The 15,672-nt window shown below is 47.0% G+C and overlaps 1 protein-coding gene across 3 annotated transcripts in view; it reads left to right on the forward strand.

Annotated features, from left to right (window-relative positions):
* SLC9A3 (solute carrier family 9 member A3) overlaps positions 1 to 15,672 on the forward strand; it is a 238,875-nt gene that overhangs the window by 174,937 nt on the left and 48,266 nt on the right. For all 3 annotated transcript variants that reach the window (XM_063450618.1, XM_063450616.1, XM_063450617.1), the window contains exons 6-8: positions 331 to 551; positions 9,248 to 9,450; positions 14,686 to 14,775. In XM_063450618.1, coding sequence (XP_063306688.1) covers positions 331 to 551; positions 9,248 to 9,450; positions 14,686 to 14,775 — 514 coding nt within the window. The remainder of the gene's footprint in view (positions 1 to 330; positions 552 to 9,247; positions 9,451 to 14,685; positions 14,776 to 15,672) is intronic.

Consider the following 15,672-nt stretch of genomic DNA (forward strand, 5'->3'; position numbering starts at 1 on the left):
GTTAATTTGTTGACAACTGGCTAGCAAAATGTTAGATAAAATAGGAATGGAAATGATTGCATTTAATTTTTTCTTCTAAGTATATTTATTTTGCCCATGCTGACTCATGGTAGGATACTCACATTCTTACACTCACTGCCAGTACTGTCACTTTTCATAAATACACTAAAACACTTACATGTATCTAGGAATGCAATTAATTAAACTATAATACTGTCTATAAAGTTTACACTCCGCCCTAGTCTTTCCCTAGCATATCTCTAATGTTATTAATATTCAGATTTCTTATATTGGCATATCTTTAATAAATATATGTTAATCTAATTTCAGTATTACGTTTTGTGGAATTTTCTGCCAGAAGTATGTGAAAGCAAATATTTCCGAACAATCAGCAACCACTGTGAGGTACACAATGAAAATGTTGGCAAGTGGTGCTGAAACAATTGTCTTCATGTTTTTGGGAATATCAGCAGTGGATCCGAACATTTGGACGTGGAACACTGCTTTTATACTTTTAACATTGGTTTTTATCTCGGTTTACAGAGTAATTGGTAAGTGACAATATGATTGTGTTAATACTCAAGAAATGTTCTTTAGCTTATCAAGGCTTGTTAATAACTAACCTGCACTACATCACAAATTATACAGAACAGTCTTACAGGAGAAACAACACATCAAGATTTATTTTTTTAATTCTTTATTTGTGCAGGTGTTGCTTTACGACAGTCGATTAATACATGCATACAAATTTTGTCGCGGTGACTACATTCACATAACATAGTAGACATTGGTGTTCACCTGTTTTTGTTATATTAGACTAGGTCATATATTTTTAACATCGCCTCTCTCAGCAGACATATTATGTTAACACTTCATCAGGGAAGCCAGGTTTGTTAACCTGATGCGGGGTCAGGTGGGAGTAGCCCGTCTGGTTGCCCTGGGCGGTGCTATAATAATGAAGTCACTAAAATTGGACTTAAACCAAGTAGAACAAGGAAAAGGAGATCAACAAACAGTAAAGTGAGGTCTAGTACATTGCAAGAGAATATATTAATTAACGTTTGTTATGTCAAGGTGCTTGAGTCTACCCTGGATTTATGGATTCAAAGTCCAGTGTTGATTTATTGTGGACAGCCCTCATCAATGCTTGTTTGTCTTGTCTTGTTCCGCAGTGTAAGATGATGTCTCTTGGGGCCACAGGTGGGGCCTTGGGCGACTTGGCAATGCGGTATGCTCCAGCGATTGTGAATTGCTTGGCTTGCTTTTCTGGGAGTAGTGTATTCACTAGTCTCTTAATGAAGTGGGGTAGCTCTTCCACCATCACTGTGTTGGAGACCCCCTTATCTTCAGATTTTTCTGATGGATTCTCTCGTCTAGGGTGTCCACTCTTAGTATCAGGGTGTATTGGTGTACCTGCAGCTGTCTGAACGAGTCTCCCACTGCCACAATGTTGCATTGAAGGTCGGTGATAAGGGTTTCTGTGGTCTGTACGCGGTTTTGTGACCACCTGTGATTCAGACCGCACTGCGGCTATGTCTGCTGTGAATAGCTGTTGGATTTTGACAAAGAGATAGTCTATGTCCTGTTTAGTTGCTGGGACCATATTTGCTGGGGTGGATGTGGTTGGGTGGTCAGCTGTGGGAGGCCCTGGGGCATCCAAGTCCCCCCCCCCCCTCTTCCTCCTGAGGATCATAGGCCTCAGTCTCTGCCCTTTCCAATCCTCTGTGCTTAGGTGTGCGTTGGAGCAGTGTAGATGTGTTGATGTCTCCCAGACAGTCATAGAGGTCCTTCCTGCTGTTCCACAAAGTTTGACTCTTTGACGCTTTGCATCAGGATGTCCCGCCTTTTGTGAGTTAGGATGGCCTAATGTCGTGCATGCGCAGTAGGTTCCACTGATCAGTTGATGTCAGTGGAGAAGAAGCCCAACCTGGTGTTGCGCTGGAATCAGGTCAGTGTTTAAAGACTTATATAATCCTTTATATTGGAGAGGGAGAGCAAGGGGGCAGAGGGTTCCTATATTGTTAGAAATACAGCTTTGTATTACCAACACTATAGTGCTTCTTTAACACATATGTGTTTGGGAAGTCTGAAAAATATATTTAATGTAAAAAACACCACCAATCTATCGGATGGAATTCCGGAACTGAATTCTTCCATCTCAGCTTTCTGTTATCACAAGCTCTGGACTTTTCGTATAGTGCAGTATGTGCAGGTGCATATTTTGAATACCGTATTTATCGGCGTATAACACGCACCGGCGTATAACACGCACCTCATTTTTAGAAAGAAATTCCAGGAAATTTCCCCCCTCCCATAGTATTCCCCCCCCCCCTCATCCCATAGTATTCCCCCCCTCATCCCATAGTATTCCCCCCTCATCCCATAGTGTTCCCCCCCCTCCATCCCATAGTATTCCCCCCCTCATCCCATAGTATTCCCCCCTCATCCCATAGTGTTCCCCCCCCATAGTATTCTCCCCCCTCCCCTCCCATAGTATTCTCCCCCCCTCCCATAGTATTCTCCCCTCCCCTCCCATAGTATTCTCCCCTCCCATAGTATTCTCCCCCCCTCCCCTCCCATAGTATTCTCCCCCCCTCCCCTCCCATAGCATTCTCCCCCCCTCCCCTCCCATAGTATTCTCCCCCCCTCCTCTCCCATAGTATTCTCCCCCTCCCCTCCCATAGTATTCTCCCCCCTCCCCTCCCATAGTATTCTCCCCCCCTCCCCTCCCATAGTATTTTCCCCCTCCCCTCCCATATTATTCTCCCCCTCCCCTCCCATTCTCCCCCCCTCCCCTCCCATAGTGTACTTCCCCCCTCCCCTCCCCTCGTGTACTTCCCCCCCCTCCCCTCCCATAGTGTACTTCACCCCCCATAGTGTACTTCTCCCCCCTCCCATAGTGTACTTCCCCCCCCATAGTGTACTCCCCCCCCCTCCCCTCCCCTCCCATAGTGTACTTCCCCCCCCTCCCCTCCCATAGTGTACTTCCCCCTCCCCTCCCATAGTGTACTTCCCCCTCCCCTCCCATAGTGTACTTCCCCTCCCATAATTACTTACCTGTCCTGAAGCGTGGGCCGGCTTCACAGCTTGCACCGCGGTACAGGAACTTTAATTTCATGTTCCGGTTTCCGGCGGGACTGAAAGGAAGTGTGCACACTATTGTGCACACTTCCTTTCAGTCCCGCCGGAAACCGGAACATGAAATTAAAGTTCCTGTACCGCGGTGCAAGCTGTGAAGCCGGCCCACGCTTCAGGACAGGTAAGTAATTATGGGATATCGGCGTATAACACGCACCCACGATTTTTCCCCTATTTTCAGGGGGAAAAAGTGCGTGTTATACGCCGATAAATACGGTAAATGTATCTGTTTCTCCTACTTCCCTAGATATGCCTGAATTGAATTGGGAGAACAAGTGCTAAGACTTTCATATGCATTTAAAGAAACAGGGCATTGCTTTTAGTGCCTACAGTGTTAATACAAGTTTCACCACATTGAAAAATGGTTACTGACCAAGTAACTGGATTGTCAGTTCTTTACTGTTGTACTGGTGTTACTAATCACTAGCAAAAAGTTTACACAATCAACACAACAAACCTTTCAGTCTGCATTTCAAATGTATTACTAGATATAAAACTAAACAATTCTAGTAAAATAAAAATTAAACAGAACATTGCATTCAGACAACCTTGATCAGTTCTTTGGTCACATGTACTCATGTGTACCTCATAATCTCTCCCTAGACTTGCTGCAAAGTAAGACATTGACAGCTATCGTTTTATGAGTTGTGCGTAGTCACACCGTGTTACCAAATGTTGTAACTTTGGATCAGCATTTGCAAATCAACCCTTTTATTTGACTTTAAAATTCTTTGTCTCACACAATCATTACTGTTGGTTTGAAACATTAACAAAGGTAAACACAAGTAGAATGTCAGGTTGAAGTATTACTTTACCATCTCATATAAAAAGAATAAAACGCTTATAGAAGTTTACTTTCCAAAAGTACAAGGCTATCAAGCAAGCACAATAAGGATGCCTCTTTCTCTCTGCTCTACACCGTCCTTGGCTCTCCTGATAATAGTGAACATGTCTGGTTCACTGAACAGTGATTTCTGCTGAGTATAAATTGAAAACAGTCACAAAATAAATGGTATCAATTAATTGAGCGGTTACAATTAATCTATGTGATAAGTCATCTTAATCTCAGTGTTAAGATGCAAAATCAATCATCCTATAACTTGCCACACAAATAAATCTTTGTAGCGGAGTGCTAGTCTTTCACAGACTAGGAACAAGTAATAAAACCCAAGAGAATAATATCCACGATTAGTAAAGTAATCCAAAAGTATCCCACACGTTTCCCAATGACTGGACGACACACAGCATTAGGAACAGAACTGAAGTTTAATTTCACATGCCTGCTTTTAAGCAATTCTCCCATGCAAGGGAGACACCCACAGTAATTATGGCAGTAACCAATAAAATACATGTTACCTCCCACACATCTCCTCCCCTCAGCATGACACATAATCCACTTGATCCATGTACAGTATTTCCCCAGTTCCTGGATGTACCCCAAATAGCCCTGATCTGGGTGAGTAACATACTCAAAAATCACCCAGATCGGACCAGGGGTTCAGGAGTTATGGGAGAGTAAAGTTTTGACTGACCGCACAGGCAACAGTAGCCGAAAATAGTTTTGGCCTTGCGGTTGGTCTTGGTTCGTGGGTATAAATGGATGAAAATACCGAATGAAATGGTCGTTGCTTGCCTTCATGTTCGGATGATTCTTTCTACCGAACGGCGGCTCGTTCGGTTGTTTCCGCACGAAGTTATGGAAGTCTGGAGGTCTTAGCGGTGTTTGCTTAGTCGAGTGTCCGATTTGGGTTCCAGACACTCGACGACCAAACACTGCTGTTTGGGAGTTAAGATGGCCGCCAACACGTGTTCGTATCCTAGAAGCTATTGCTAATGCTATCTCACACCCAGTGATAAGTAACTTCAAGGCTCTGCAGTCTGTTTTGGGAGAATGAGGGAGTTTTAATAAATTTTAAAATAGTGTAATTTTCATTTTCCCAGATGAGATACATCTTAAATGAGTCTGAGTGAGAATTGAGACAAGTGTTCTGCAGTCCATATTGATAATATTATAGGGAAGCACTCTAAGTAGCTGGCAATCAGTGCCAACAATCTTTTCACAGCAATTAGTAATTCAGTCAAAAAGCCAGTACTGTGACAAGCTACCCTTTGCCACTGGCTTTTGGAGAGGCCTGCTTGCCAGCCTCTTGCCCTGTAACTATGGCCCCTGGAGTGTATTGCCGTTTAAGCACTCTATTTTGGCATATTGAATTTTGTTACACTTTTACTGCCCCTTTAAATCCTATGGGAAAGGATCTATGCTCTTGAAATGGCACTTCGGATGCAGCCGAAGTGCTGAAGTTGTCGAAGTGGCTGCCATTCTACATACGAACACGTGGTGGCGGCCATTTGAATTAATTCAAACGCGCTCAGTGGTGTTTGGTCGTCGAATTCATGGAACTCATATCGGATACGCGACGGCATGAACTCCGCTGAACTTTACTTCAACACTTCAACGGAAATCGAAGTGCGTTCGAATATTCGAACGTCGCGTTAGAGGGACACTATAGTCACCTGAACAACTACAGCTTAATGTATTTGTTCAGGTGAGATCTATAGCTCCCTGCAGGCAATCTAATGTAAACACTGTATTTTCATAGAAAATACAGTGTTTACATTGATTGATAGGAATACCTCCAGTGGCCGTCACTCAGACCGCCACCAGAGGGATTTCCTATCATGCAGGGCCCTAAAAAGGCCCTGTACACGTCAGACGTATTAAAATACGTCTGACGTGTGCAGGAGAGAGAAGGCACTGTGTGCGTGCCGTCTCTCTCCAGCCTGTCAGCAGTGGAGGGGGGCGGGCAAAGACCGCGAGCTGAGCTGTCACTCAGCTCGCGGCCGCGCACATGCGCGGTAGTGTGCTCAGGACTTCAGAGGGCGGCATTCATGCCGCCCTCTGAAGTATGTGCGCATGTGTGGCGAAGCCGCGCATGCGCACAAGGGAGCAATGACGCTTCCAAATGGAAGAGTCTGATTGCTCCCTGCTCGCGCCCGCCTATTTAGTCATTTTGACGAAATGGGGGCGCGGCTTCACGAGGCTCCCGGCGCTGGAACCAGGTGAGTAAAGAGGCTTGGCTGGAGAGTCCCTTTAACATTGGATATTTGCACGAACGGCATCCGTTCGTACATTCGAATGGAACTTAGCATTTGAACAATGTGAAATAGACTTCCAGGAATTTTCGGAACCCCTGCTCTGATCTGGGTGATTTTTGGATATGTTTTTCGTCCAAATCAGAGCATATCTAGGGGTGTATGATTTATCGGCATATGTTGATGTTTTGGGGTAAAACTGTATATTTTCTGCCTGTGATAATTAAGTTAGCCCATTGTGTGTAGTAATTATATCACAGGCAGAGGGGTGGGTTTGTGTGCCTTAGCTGGGAGTGTCTGTACTGACTGACTGTTCTGTACTGTATTGATTGGCTGTTGTAACTTTTTGTCCTGTGTACCACAAGGTCCACGTGGGTGGTAACCTTGTGGGAAAATGTGTATATAAGAAAGCCCTTTGTGCCCATTAACTCAGTTCTACTTGACCCTTCAACTCGCAGCCTCGACTCATGTTTGGGGGCAGCTATAATCACTACAGGGATTGCTATGCTCTGCATACTCCCTAGCTTCACTGAACTCTTGTAAGAACTCTTGTTCCTGATCCTGCTTCGCTCTCTGGGAGATAGAGAGGTTCCCCCCCTGGAACCTGGAGCCTTGTCGTAGGTCCAGGGTGGGTAGAAGACAGCGAGACCCCAACCCAGCAGTGGTGATTCATGGGGTCTGCAGTACTTGTCTACGGTGCTGACGGTCCTTGGTGAGCGCTAGGAGTATCCTTTCTACGATCCAACCCTCAGCTAGCCTGGGGCAACCGTAACAAGTACAAAAAGAAGAAAAGACACATTTTGTGAAATTGTAGAGTCTTGCAAATAAAGCATAAAAATCAGTCAACACAAACATAATACAAAATATGGGGGGCGGGGCCTGACCGCAATGCTGGCTGCCGCATGTCACAACAGCTCCTTGTGGTTCTGGCCTATGTTCTAAGATTAAATGGAGAAAATCTCACCCAGAACTAAAATAACCACTGAATATACCGCAAGTGACTATCTGGACTGCTAAGTGTCACATATTCATCCGCTTATAAAAATGTGGTTAATGGCATTTACTGTCCACACAGGAAAAGTTGTGCCGAGCAGCAGCCTAATCCACAGAAGGGTTAATGCTGAGCAGCAATTATGCAAATGGAAACCTGGTAACTGACTTTGGGGTCAAAGTCCGGTTACAGCCTATCAGATCTAGAGGAGGGGTATTTAGTCCCAGTTCTCATCCTGCTCAGTGCCCTGTCGCGGTTTCCCTTGTGGTTGTCCGAGAGCGCATTCCTGTTTATAATTTTCTACCTGTTTTTTTACTTTGGCTTTGTTTATTGACTTCTCTATATTCTGGTATCCTGACTCCTGGCTTTCCTCATCGCTGCGTCCCTTTCTGTGTTCCCTGACCTCGGCTAGTATTTTGACTATTCTATGTACGTTAAATCCGGCCATTCTAAGGACCAGTAATACGTTACTTATTTGTCATCTGTGCTATACAGTTCTACGTGCTGGATCATACAGACATCCTGACACTAAGGTGCCCTGTGCCAGGCTCTCTGACCCTTCAGAGGTCGAATTGCAGACCTGAGGCCTACTCAGACTGGAGACGTGGTGGATGGCCGCCACTCTGCTCTCAGACCTGCTTGCTATGCAAGGGCCCCTGACACTCCATCTCTCTGGTCCTGTTTCCCCCCCCCCCCTTTAAACCGGTGGGGGATATCTCGTTCTCTGCTGGAGGGTCTTGAGGCAGGCATCGTCGGGGCCTACAACCAGTGCTCTGGTGCTGGAAATCCAAAATGGCCACTACAGCATCCCCGGTGTGATCTGTTCCCTCACCCAGCCTGTGGAGTGACTCTTTGGGGCAGCCTCATGGCGACTCCTGAGCACTGTTTGGGCCCAAGCATGGAAATGGAGATCTTCGGAAACTCTTTACAACACACCCGACGGTTCCTGCTCACCAGAGCAGGTGGAAAGGATCTACCCATCACAACCCTACACCCTGGAGAGTGGTCCACTGGCGCTGGAAATGACGTGGACGCCTCCCCAAGAACGCTGATTCCGGCTCATAGAGGCATCGGATCTGATCGGATGTTGGCTCAAATGGAGCTTGGGGCTGGTGGAGCAGATCCTGATAGTCCTGTTAACATGCTGGGACTATTACACCTATTTTCCTGTTGGCCATGGCAGAGGTCGGAGTGGTTTGGGGCTCTCTTGCAGTGGACTGTCAGTCTAGTGGTTCCGATACAAGGACATTGCAGTTTCCAGTATAAAAGCAGCTACTACAAGTGTGTGCCTAGTTGCATTGTTATTAATTTTAAGTGTGTCTTGCCCAGTAACCCTCTATTTAGCTTCACCATTATCAAAGTGTAGCTCTTGTTGTCAATGTTAGACAGGTCTAAGTTGTTGTCAAGCAGTAACAGTGACCCATTTGATCAACTACTGCAGCTGAGCCTGGCCACTCAGTGGTATTTACATATTGCAAACAACTACAGTTCTGTTATATATCTTCTCATTCTCTCTCAGTTCATCCAATAGAATTGTGTTCCTGTTGTCTATTCTTCTATGACATAAAAAGTGCAGTATTTTTTACATTTCCTTCATATCTGCATCCTTATATGTATTGTCATCTATTACCCTGTGAAATGTCTAACCAAACTTGTATGAAATATAATGCACAACAAAAAAAACATAATACTGCTCTTTCAAAGCTACATAAAATCAGTTGTCTCAGCTGTAAATTGTCAGAGTTTCGATTATCATACTGCTTAATGAAAGGTATTTTCTAATTTAATTAATCTGTTTATTAAGCTAATTATTTAATGGGGATTATGAATACGTCTTTTACTCTAACTAATCTAGCAGCTAAACCAAGGTCAAATAATCAGCCTTCCTTCCAATAATAAGGCAGTTTACAGAACAAAATAGTAAATTAAGATTAAAATGGAAAAGGCTCTAAGAATCTTCAAGTAAATGTTTATCACCTGTTATTGTTATTTTATTTATTCAAAATATGCTTATGTTTCCTTTAGGTGTAATAATTCAGACATGGGTTTTAAACCGCTACAGATTGGTTCAGCTAGAAATAATAGATCAGGTTGTGATGTCATATGGTGGTCTACGTGGTGCGGTTGCCTTTGCCTTGGTTGCACTGCTGGATGGAAATCGTGTAAAAGCAAAGAACTTGTTTGTTAGTACAACTATAATAGTTGTATACTTTACAGTTATATTTCAGGTAACCCTCTCGCTTTTTTAACTAAATGCAAAAGTTAAGTTAATAAGTGTCTGTTAAAGAAGTTAATGCATATTTAAAGTTATCTGTCAAATATAAATACTTCAGTTTCCATAATTTCTAAGAGAAGACCACACACACATTAACAGAATTCCACTAATCTCTGTGAGAATTAATGCATCGTTGATGAAATTTGCTTCAAGCAAAGATATTTGCTTCTCTAGTAATTTATGTCATCTTTCCTCATTGTACAACTCTTTTCGTAGGTCACTCTTCTTAGCTCTATTGTAGCTGGCAGTAAAGGATCTCAAAACACAACAGCAATTAATGCAAGATATAATAATAGCTTACAGTGTCCTATATACTAGAGCTGTTAGCTGTAATGTTCTGAACCAAATGTGTGCAATGTATATATTACACAATCTGCCTGTCATTTCAAAGCCAGATAATGTTTTAGAATGTTCTATGGCACAGATTCAGCCCACAGAGTTTGGGGGCCCTTAATTTCTGGCAGAACCAGGACATAGGAGATTAGTAGGAGTTACACTCCGGAGGGGAAGTTACTGCCATTTTGATAGCAGGGACTGTGACTCCCATTTATCTTGGGAAGCACTGAAACATGTGTGTCCTATTGCTTCCCTAACAGTAAAAAACACAATTTCTCCACTTAACCCCTATACTACACATTACTAGCCCCAACTATTGATCACTGCATTACCCTGACATTAATTCTTAACCCTTAGAGTGCACTAATCCTTGATCCCTAGCCTTAAAGGAACACAGTTATGAATACAATCATGTTTAGGGTCGGATTCTGAAAAAAGTTTGACCCGGACGTTTTTAATCACATCGACCCACTGATAAGTGAGCAGAAGCAGAGAGGGGTGTTTTGTCATCTCAAAGTGAGCATGTTGGTTCAGAGGCGGCTCTCTAATTAGGCGGTTTAGGCAGCCGCCTAAGGCCTCGCGCTGGCTGGAGCCTCGCGGCCGCCTAAACCGCCTGTTGGCAGAGTGTGTCAGGTCCTCGGTCAGTGACCGAGGACCTGACACCAGGAGGGGGCCCGGCGGCTTGCCCGGTATGCCGCCGGGTGCGAGGCCCCTCCTGGCTGCCCGGCCATCATCGCAGACACTGGTCTGCAGCTCCGCAGTGTGCAGAGCTGCAGACCATGTGACTCGCGAGAATTGGCCAATCAGAGCGTTGCCGCGGGTTACCACGGCAACGCTCTGAAATCTCGCGAGATTACATGGTCTGCAGCTATGCGGAGCTGCAGACCAGAAGCAGTGGCAACCGGACCAACAGGGAACCCACTGGACCACCAGGGAAAGGTAGGCTCTCCCTCCCCATCCCCACCACCCTCACCCCCCCCACCATCACCCCCAGCCTCACCCCCCACCACCCTCACCCCCCATCACCCCCCCACCACCCTCAGCCTCCCCCACCCTCAGCCTCACCCCCCCACCATCACCCTCAGCCTCACCCCCCACCACCATCACCCCCCACCACCCTCAGCATCACCCCCACCACCCTCAGCCTCACCCCCCCACCATCACCCCTCCCCACCCTCACCATCACCCCCCAGCACCCTCAGCCTCACGCCCCACCACCATCACCCCTCCCCACCCTCACCCCCCACCACCCTCAGCCTCACCCCCCACCACCATCACCCCTCCCCACCCTCACCATCACCCCCCACCACCCTCAGCCTCACCCCCCACCACCACTATCACCCCCCACCACCACTATCACCCCCCACCACCATCACCCCCCACCACCCTCAGCCTCACCCCCCACCACCATCACCCCCACCACCCTCAGCCTCACCCCTCCCCACCCTCACCATCACCCACCACCACTCTCACCATCACCCCCCAGCACCCTCAGCCTCACCCCCCACCACCATCACCCCTCCCCACCCTCACCATCACCCCCCACCACCCTCAGCCTCACCCCCCACCACCACCAGCCTCACCCCCTACCACCATCACCCCTCCCCACCCTCACCATCACCCCCACCACCATCACCCCCACCACCTTCAGCTTTACCCCCACCACCCTCAGCTTTACCCCCACCACCCTCAGCCTCACCCCCACCACCCTCAGCTTCACCACCCACCACCCTCATCATCACCACCCCCCCACCACCCTCATCATCACCACCCCCCACCACCCTCATCATCACCACCCCCCCACCACCCTCATCATCACCACCCCCCCACCACCCTCATCATCACCACCACCCCCCACCACCCTCATCATCACTCCCCCCACCACCCTCAGCATCACCCCCCTCACCACCCTCAGCCTCACCCCCCACCACCCTCAGCAAAGCCCTCCGTCAACACCCTCAGCCTCACCCCACTCACCATCCCCCCCTCTCACATCACCCCCTCTCACATTACCCCCTCTCACTCTCACATTACCCCCTCACTCTCACATTACCCCCTTACTCTCACATTAGCCCCTCCCCCACTCTCACATTACCCCCCCCACTCTCACATTACCCCCCCCCCCACTCTCACATTATCCCCCCCTCACTCTCACATTATCCCCCCCTCACTCTCACATTATCCCCCTCTCACTCTCACATTACCCCCCCTCACTCTCACATTACCCCCCCTCACTCTCACATTACCCCCCCCTCACTCTCACATTACCCCCCCCTCACTCTCACATTACCCCCCCTCACTCTCACATTACCCCCCCTCACTCTCACATTACCCCCCTCACTCTCACATTACCCCCCTCACTCTCACATTACCCCCCTCACTCTCACATTACCCCCCTCACTCTCACATTACCATCACCCCCCGCTCCCTCTCACCATCACACCCCCCGCTCCCTCTCACCATCACACCCCCCGCTCCCTCTCACCATCACCCGCCTTTCACCATCACCCGCCTCTCACCATCACCCGCCTCTCACCATCACCCGCCTCTCACATCACCCGCCTCTCACATCACCCGCCTCTCACATCACCCGCCTCTCACATCACATCACCCGCCTCTCACATCACCCGCCTCTCACATCACATCACCCGCCTCTCACATCACCCGCCTCTCACATCACCCGCCTCTCACATCACCCGCCTCTCACCATCACCCCCCCCCCCATACACACAACACACTTCAAGCAGCTACCCCATACACAGGGTCTCAGACAAAAACGCAAACATGCTCACAGAGACATACATTCACACACACAAGGATACTCTCTGTCAGACACACTCTCAGGCACATACACAGGTAGACAGTGCATCAATGTGTATATGTGACACTTTTTTGTTAGTGGGGCCTCATGTTTGCGTTTCGCCTAAGGCCTCATAAAGTCTAGAGCCGCCTCTGTGTTGGTTCAATGCTCTTCCAGGCAAACCATGCACAGAGCCCAGCTGAAGAGCTCTTCCATGATAAAAAAGGGCCATGTGTTTGTTCTGCGCAGCACAAGCAAACTTATTGGCACACTTGTTTTGTGTTTGCTTGTGACTAGTCTCTGGTGTCTCCATAAGTGGGATACAAAAGTACAAAATGGCAAGGAAAGCGTGTTGTGCTTGTGTTTGGAGACTGCATGTGGGATTGGGTGTTTGTAGAGTTAGCTGGTTGTGGTTCGGTGTTTTGTGTAAATCAGGCAGTTTTAGTCATGTTGTGTTTGTGGTGTAAAATGTATTTTTAGAGCCTATAGAGGGGGAGAGAGTGTGTATAGGGGGGCATTGTATGTATAGGAGATGTAGTGTGTATAGGGGCTGAAGAGAGTTTGTGTTTAGGGAATGTTGTGTGTGGTTGGGTATAGGGAATCTTGTGTGTGCATACGGGATCCAGAGTGTATATGTCAGGAATGTAGTGTGTTGTGTGTATACATGGTATACTGTGTATGTGTAGGGGATAAATTATGTGTGTAGGGGATCCAGTGTTTATATGTGGTAGAGTGTGTGTAAGGGATGTAGTGTCTGTATGGATCTAGTGTGTAGGGGTTCAGTGTGTGTGAGGGATGTGTAGTGTGTGTGTGTGTGTGTGTGTCAGTGGTGCAATGTGCGTGTGAGGGGTGCAATGCATGTGTGTGTGTGTGTGAGGGGTGCAATGTGTGTGTGTGAGGGGCGCAATAGGGGTTGTATGTGTGGGAGGGGTTCAATGTGTGTGGGAGGGGTGCAGTGTTATATATTTCCTCCCTTTTTACCTTTGCCCAGGGAGTGACTTTCTGTGTGTGTGTTGTATAAGGCTGGTTTTGTGTATAGATGTGAGTGATGTGTGACTGTTTGTGAGTAGCTGTGAGTGATATATTTGGGCTGCTGTGGGTGTTTTGTGCAATGGGTGACATGTGGGAGGTTCATGTGGTAAGTAGTGGTATTCCCCCAGGCTAATACAGCTTGTAGTTTGGTTTGGTGTGAGTTGTTAAAGACAGTAATGAAGGGATAGGGGCTGTAGAGTGGATAGAGGCTGTTGCGGTAGATATAGACAGCAGTGTGGGCTGTTGTGGATGTTAGGGGAAGTAGTAGGGATAGGGGTGCCAGTGAGGGGATAGGGTAAGTAGTGGGGGAAAGTGGGTGCACTGGGGTATGAAGGCATTAGTGCAGAGTTAGTGGCTGTATGGGATGTTAGACGATGTAGTGTGGAGAAAGGGGACTGTAATAGGGGTTAGGTCTTGACCAAATACTTCTGACTTGGCTCTCACAGGGAAATGCCTCTAGTGACTGTCAGGAAGACAGCCACGAGAGTTGTGCTTAACCATGCAATGGAAACCGCAGTTGTTTCTTCAAAACTACCATGTTTTACATTGCAGGGTTAAAATGAAAGGGCCACTGCACCATGACCACTTTGTTACCCTACGATTTATTTTACCCCTAACATTTTCACTACCCCAAACTTAAAGTTCTACGCTACAATAATCATGAACATAATTTCAACTGTAACAGATTAGCCTTCATCTAAAAACCTCATGTAAAATATACATTACGCACAACATGTGTTATAGTAAAACAACGCCTAGCCATTATTTGTGGATTTGATATTTGTACTCTGCACTTACCTGCTTTTCCCACCATGCTCAGCCAGAATTTATTCTACATTTTCGTGCCAAAGCTTTAAGCAATTCCTTTTTTTTTCCCCCTTCAATATTTTTTTTAAATCATTTTTAGCACCACATCGTTCTAGAATGGGTAAATGTTGCACTCAGTATTGTCTATTTTCTTCAACAATACCAAATGCATTATCTAATAATATATTGTACATTTCTATGTCCATTTAACAGGGATTAACAATCAAACCTTTAGTAAAATGGCTAAAAGTGAAAAGAAGCGAACATCGGGAAAGGAAACTAAATGAGAAACTTCATGGCAGAGTAAGAATTATTTAATATTTTTCATTATCATGGTTATAAACTGTAGTGCTTATGGTTCTAGAAATTCACTGATGCCCCTCATAGCAACTAGTGAAACAATTTTAGAATGGTTTATCTTTTTACCTCATATCCGTCCCCTGCCTCCTCTCAGGCAGCTGATGCTCCTGCTTTGGAATCAACTTTAGTTTAGTAGATATACCCCAAATGAAAACATGCATGCATTAAATTATGCATTTTTTCATTGGGGATAAAGGGCTGGCGCGTCTTATAGGCCGATTAGGTGGCCGCCCAGCTTTATTGCTGGTTTGGGCCGCCCCCTCTATGCACTGGCGGATCCGGGGCGGGGGGGGGAGTGGACAATGGAGCAATTGTCCCCTCCACCTCCCCCTTAGGCTTTCCTCTGCCGGCTAATGCAGGGCTGGCACTGTCCAAGCACCAGCCCTGCAATGTGCCTTCATGGACCGGAGGGGAGATCCCTCCCCGGTCCGCAGACACCGTGCGGGCAGCCGGCAGGGGAGTGAGGGAGAGAGGACCCAGGAGCTGAGCCTGCAGCTCCTCCAGGTCCTTCTCTCGCAAGCACGGAGTGTTACCACGGCAACTCTCTGGATCTCGCAAGAGTGAACTCTAGCCCTGGAAATCTCACCACTGTGACCACCAGGGATTCCCCATTGACCAGTGATCGAGAAATGTCCCCCTTCCCCCTCAGTAAAGGTAAGAAGGGAGGGGGGACATAAATGTATTTTTACTAAAAAAAAATAATTCCCCCCCTACCCTCCTCACCACACATTCACACACATTCACACACTGCCCTCCCATACACACACACACACACTGTCTCAACACACACTGCCCACACACACATACTCACACACAGCCCCCCCCCACACACACACACAC

Source organism: Pelobates fuscus, chromosome 4 (genome assembly GCF_036172605.1).
Source record: "Pelobates fuscus isolate aPelFus1 chromosome 4, aPelFus1.pri, whole genome shotgun sequence".
Classification (NCBI taxonomy): domain Eukaryota; kingdom Metazoa; phylum Chordata; class Amphibia; order Anura; family Pelobatidae; genus Pelobates; species Pelobates fuscus.